Source organism: Phytophthora infestans, genomic scaffold (genome assembly GCF_000142945.1).
Source record: "Phytophthora infestans T30-4 supercont1.495 genomic scaffold, whole genome shotgun sequence".
Classification (NCBI taxonomy): domain Eukaryota; phylum Oomycota; class Peronosporomycetes; order Peronosporales; family Peronosporaceae; genus Phytophthora; species Phytophthora infestans.
Genome location: NW_003303271.1, coordinates 4059 through 10235, shown reverse-complemented (window position 1 = coordinate 10235; position 6177 = coordinate 4059). Strand labels below are relative to the sequence as shown.

The following is a 6177-nucleotide window of genomic DNA, read 5'->3' as shown; positions in this document are numbered from 1 at the left end:
AGTAGAGTAAGTAGTGAATATAAATAGGAGCGTACGCTCCGGCGGGTTGGTGGCAGCCAATATCGTGTTAAGTACGGCCGTCAGGACCCTGGCTGGCGATCTCAGTGGTCCCCGGTGACAGCGGTGCGACCCGTCGGCGAGCAGGCGTCCCCAGACTCGTTATATGGTGGTCATACAGGGGCCAAAAGGAAGAACCAGCAAGCAATAAATTACGGTTTGTATTGTAGTAAGGAACGGGTAATGACAATAACACGCAGTGGGAACGGGAAACAGCGACTCCGAAAATCAAAGCCCCTCGATGGAAGAAGTTTTTCCGTACTAAAAGCGTCCTAAACGTCCTAACTTGTCCTAATACCTACTGTCATAAATTACGGTATTGGCACAAAACTTCGGCATGGGTTATAGGATCGTTAGGACAGTTAGGACAGTTAGGACAGTTAGGACAAATACGAAACTTGTAAGGCTACACTACCCATGCCAAAGAGAGATATCTTATGGCTTACAGAATGCAGAATGCTACTCAAACGCCATGTATTCACCGGGGACTTCAACGTCCACAGACCGCGCATGAGCAGGAGCGCTCTGTCGACCATGCTTGATGTACACGGTATGTTCGAAGCATCATCGATGAGACCGCAGCAAAGACTAAATGGAACGCTTTCTGGAAGTATTTTGTGCGAACGTGGACAAAGAGGTTCGACACGTCGCTGTGGAACGTGAGCCAGATGCGGCGCAACAATATGAGCATGATAAATCGGACTAATAACCCGCTGGAGAAGTACAATCGCGATTTTGCTGCTCGCATTGGTGCGCCACATCCAAGTATTCTCGTCTTCATTGAAGCTGCAAAGGCAGAGGCACATTCCTACATAAAACTGCTGGACGACATCAAGCATGGTAGCAAAATCGAGTCGCTAATGCTTCGCACCGGTGCAGCCTCGATTGCACGGAAAATGTCGCCACCGGTGGCACCTTGGCGTACGTTTTTGATGATCGTAACACCACTCGGACGCGCAATACCGTAGATAGTTGACGGGTGATGCTTGGTACGGAAACTATCAAAGACGCGCTGCCACAGAACACCAGGTGCAACAGCGAAGTCTTTAATGGCGCGATCTTGCAGCTCCAAAGACATGTCGTGGCGTACGTCTGCGACTTCTTCTAAAATTTCTTGGTCGCAGCGGTGAATATTTTTTTCGATGATAGTGCCCCCCTTCTTGACTACAAGACGTGCTGGACACCCAGTCCGGAACTTCACGCAGCTGAAATAGGTTGTTCCTGTCTCCGGGACGGTGCGCTTCTTGCAGAAGCGGTAGTTCTTGTGCTCCATGGACAAAGTTGTCAAGTGACAATAAAAATTAAAACAGCTATGTGTTTCTGCATGATTGGTTCCCGTTAACTTTTAAAAACCTCAATCCCAAGTTCGACTCAAAATAGGTTTTAGGATATGTCCTAAATTTCCGACAAAAATACCGGTTTTTAATTTTGGACAGTATTAGGATTGCAATGTTTTTCCGGATTTAGAACCTTTTTAGGATACATTTTGCAATCTATTCCAGTAATTTACGACGTATTTTAGGATTTTGTAGGACAGTTAGGACAGGATTAGTACAGAAAATTCGACACCCGGGCGACGCGTCGCCAGTCATGCTCAAGCGACGGCGTCAGGCGCAGTCTGAAGATTCAATAGTGGAGAGTAATTTCGGGAAAATGTTAGCCGCTGGCGTGATAGAGGAGGGGAACGGCGCATGGGGATTTCCTGTCGTGCTCGTTCGCAAGAAGGACGGCGAAGTTAGGTTTCCGTCGACTATCGTGCGCTTAACAATGTGACAAAGAAGGATGTGTATCCTTTGCCACGGATCGATGAGACTTTAGAGGCATTGGGAGGCGCGTTGCTATTCTCCACACTGGACCTGAAGGCTGGATATTGGCAAATTCGAATGGCGGCCGAAGCCAAAGCGAAGACGGCCTTTGCCACCTAGCAGGGACTCTACCAGTTCGTGAGGATGCCATTTGGCCTCACTAACGCACCCTCGACATTCCAACGAATGATGAATGCGGTGTTGAGGGGGCTAACTTGGCTCACTTGCCTCGTTTACCTCGATGATATTGTAGTCTATACACGAGGAGATATTGAGAGGCATGCCCTGGAACTAGCATGTGTATTGGAGCGACTTTCCATCGCCGGACTCACGCTAAAGCTAAAAAAATGCGTGTTCGCCACACAATACCTGGGTCACGAGCTAGGCTCCGAAGGTGTTCGACCTCTGCCACGACTGGTGACGGCAGTACAAGACTTCCAACGACCACACGATGCCGTCGAAATAAAGCGCTTTGTGCATCTTGCGGGATATTACAGAAGATTCGTGGAAGGATTCGGATCGATTGGCGCTCCACTAACCAAGCTGTTGAGAAATGATACGGAATGGGAATGGACGGAGGCGCAGGAGGATATTTACCTCCAGACTCCACAACGAAGCAGCTCAGACTCCACAACGAGCGCACACTCTCCCATTGGCGAAAATACGTCCGTTTTAAAAGTTGTTTTTAGGAAGATAGGAGTACGTAGCGAGGCACAACATACACGAATTCGCGCTGGAGAAGTAAGATGCCGATTGACTTATTGGGAGAGTATGGCTACAACGATATTTCCCTTCACATTGCTTTCGCAAATGCTGATATTGCTGGGAAATTTATCAATGACTTTGCACTGAATACAAACAAGTCTGTACGGCTCGAGAACAACCATGGAAACTACAGGAAATGGGTTTGTTCTGCGAGGGGCTGTCAGTGGTTCGTTGTCTTATCACGGAAACGAGTGAGATTAGAAACGAAGAGTAAACGTAAGCGACCGGTGACCAAGCTCAGCTTTGTTCCAGACAACTTTTGGTACACTTCGAAATTGAATCTTCAACATGCTCAATGCTGTTGTAGCACGGCCAACCCAAATAGAGGTCAAATCGAGCGCTTGGACGGATTTCGAGCGGCCATTTTGGAGGGCCATAGTTCGTCAAAGACTCGAGTTATCAACAATTTGGAGTCTGTCGAGCACATCAATGTTTCGAAGAAGCATTCTGTGCTTTACCGAGCTATCAGTTCTGCTTTGAGTAGATTGGAAAGCGATACAAACGAAGAATTCAAGGCGCTCCCAGCATACATGGCGTTGTTCGCAGAACAAAACGAAGGTTCGCATGTGTGTTGCCAGCTCGATGATTCGGGTCGTTTCTATCGTTCTTTTATTTCAACTGGTCCAACTTTGAAAGTTCAGGACTCTCTTCATCCTGTGTGGGAGTGTGACGGAACCCACATGAAACACGAAAAGTATAATGGCGTTTGTTTGACATTAGTTGGAAAGGACGGCAACAAGAGGATTATACCTGTTGCTGTCGCGTACGTTCACAAAGTGATCATTGACAATTTTGTTTGGTTTTTTGCAAAGTGCATTGCAGCAGGAGTATTGCTACATGACCGACCGACCTTCTCGGATCGTGGGAAACAACTTGGCGCTCAGGAAGAGCTCCAACGTTTAGGCTTACATGTGCATCTCAAGTTTTGTGCAGTTCACATTCGGTTTAACACCGTCGACAAATTCAAGAAGGTCGATGTGAGAAAAGACAATGTCAATCAGCACATAATGCGCTTGCAATCGGCTCGCACAGTACGTGAATATGAACGGAGCATCGAAACTTTGAAGGAGATGTTTCCGGTTGGAATACCGTCAGGTAGTGGTGGAAAACCCACGGAGGAATTTGTGTTGACGTACCTGCAGAAGATTCACCCGACTAGCTGGACAGTCTTGGGCAACAGTGATTTGAGCGAAGGTGAAACTGCGTGGCTCAAGGAGAATTGGAAAGATACGTCTTCTTATGGATCCGGCCTTCCTCTTTTTGGTGTGCGTTCAACCAGCGGAGTAGAAGGTGATAACAACGGCTTATCTTGGAAGCGAGCCCGCAACAACCTTGTGTTTAGAGCTTTGAGAGCTTACTGCTTGCGAGCTGTAGAGAATCACCATGCTTTGTTAGAGACTGCACAAAGTTGGGTTGCTGAGCAATTTGACATCACACCACATGCTCAGAAGCTATTCGACGCCGAACAGAAGCATGTTGCGAAGCTTACAGTGTTGCCGTCTCAAATCGGCTGCTTTTATGTATTCGACCCATTTGACCGCAGCGATGTTGCTTCGGCGACGAAAATGTTTGAGACCAACATGATTTCGGGAAAGTGTCGGCCGTGCCGCGTTTCGGAACAATTAGAAATTCCGTGTCGCCATATCCAGGCTATTCTCTTTGACTTGGAGAGACGCAATCCTGGCAAGATTCCTGTGCTACAGTATTTTCACCCAGCATATTTAGTCCGCAACATGCGTGTTGCAATGTGTGCGGTGAAGATTAACTTGCCCGTTAATGAAATGACGACCGCAAGTAGTTGTGTGTTACCAGCACCACGTTACCGACAAGCTGGAGGAACGCGCAGAGCTAGAGTTGGTGACAATCAGCGGGGTGAAAAGCGGATTCTTAGTAGGGGCGAAGAGGCCAAGCTGCCGTCCACGAAGCAGCAATGGACAGATGCGATAGTTGAAGAAGGGTACGATGAACACGATGCTACTCCTACCATTTACAAGTTTTCGCATCCAACATCACGTCTGCGAGCACACCAGACAGGTGCATACTACTGCACGAAGTGCAACAAGCCTGGTCACAACGCAAGAACATGCAGATTTACAAGCCAGGAAGTCAAAGAAGCAGGAGTATTGATTGTCCCTGGTGTGTACGTGCTTGGGGAGTCACCGCTGAAAGCTTGCGGATTGTCGCCAACGGTGTTGAGCACGATGGATAGCGAGTTCTTGTGATATCATGCTGGATATCATAGGTAAGGAACGTTTCACAACACGGAGTCGTATTAGATGAGGCTAACCAGTGCAAAATAATGCTAACGATACCTTGTTGACTCTTGCCAGGTCTTCTTTAGGAATATTTGCTGCGAATATACACGTCGGAGAATTAAAAGAAGCAAAACCAAGAATCATTGCCAGCGGAATTACCAAACCTTTATACCTTTTCATCCAGACGTCAAGCACCACCTTCCTACCTCGTTGAAGATCGGCATCTCCTCCCTCAACTTTAAACGGCACGAGGCTTTGTTACCACACCATTGACCGCCAACTCATGTGTGCCAGCGGAGATGACGAGCTCTCGAGCAGGAAGATTCAACAATGGCAGAAAACAATAACTCAAAAACTCAATAACCTCGTCTCATATTCTCTTTCCGCTACCATCACCACTGCAAGGTTGATCACCTTCAACTCATGACTATCAGTAGCAGGGATCAGGGGCAAACATTTACGGACACAGCCCTCTCGGCAAGCATGATGGTCAGTGTAATCCAAGGGCAAGCGATAAAGAGCTCTCATGTTAAAGTCACTGCAAATATGCTGTGGCTTGCCCACTTTCCATCCAGTGTAAACGTATTTCCGATTCACAAGGTACGACACAACTGCGTATAAGTCCAGCACATTCATAATTAACCTCAGCGCAGAATTAAATGCAATCACTACTACGTACTCTGTCTTGACTGATGCGGTAGACCCACGAAGAATCGTCGCCTTGATGGTGCAGCGCAGGAGCAGCACACCCCATATTCCCAGCTCATAGCACTCCCAACACATTAGACTAGGTCGACTCGCCGCACTGCACGCGACTCCAGTCCGGATGCGCCAGGACACAGCGTCAGATCTTCACGAGCTCCAGCAGCACGTCCGGGCTCCAGTTGCGGCCGCTATCGGGCAGCAAGTCCTCTCCATTGACCTTCACGTCCTGCAGGTCCGTCATGGGCGGCGGCAGGACTTCTGTTCCAAAAAGGGCTGCTGCAGCTGCAACGATGCATGCTGGAACGCGACGACAAGGTCATGTGTACGGTGGTCGGCCTTTTTGTAAATGGCAAGCAGCACGTGGGAGATGAAACGGACGTATTTTAGTCAATGGGAGAGTGTGCGTTCGTTGTGGAGTCTGAGCTGCTTCGTTGTGGAGTCTGGAGGTAAATATCCGGCGCAGGAATCTGCGTTCGAAGATGGTGCTAACAACGAAGGCTCTCTTGGCGTACCCGAATTTGGCGCTGCCTTTCAGGATGGGTTACTGACGCGAGCAAGGCCGGGCTAGGGGCGTGTTTGATGCAAAGACT

At 48.4% G+C, this 6177-nt stretch overlaps 2 protein-coding genes across 2 annotated transcripts; one reads left to right on the top strand and one right to left on the bottom strand.

Annotated features, from left to right (window-relative positions):
- Nucleotides 1-4192: 4192 nt before the first annotated feature.
- On the top strand, nt 4193-4871 carry PITG_21709 (uncharacterized protein; the record flags this gene model as incomplete). Its single annotated transcript, XM_002894771.1, has 1 exon — nt 4193-4871. The coding sequence occupies one exon, from the start codon at nt 4193-4195 to the stop codon at nt 4847-4849; it is 657 nt and encodes a 218-aa protein (XP_002894817.1).
- A 398-nt stretch (nt 4872-5269) lies between these two features.
- On the bottom strand, nt 5270-5916 carry PITG_21708 (uncharacterized protein; the record flags this gene model as incomplete). The annotated part of the gene is made up of 2 exons (XM_002894770.1): nt 5270-5493; nt 5562-5916. One exon carries the CDS (start codon nt 5826-5828, stop codon nt 5727-5729), a length of 102 nt encoding a protein of 33 aa, XP_002894816.1.
- Between the last annotated feature and the right edge of the window lie 261 nt (nt 5917-6177).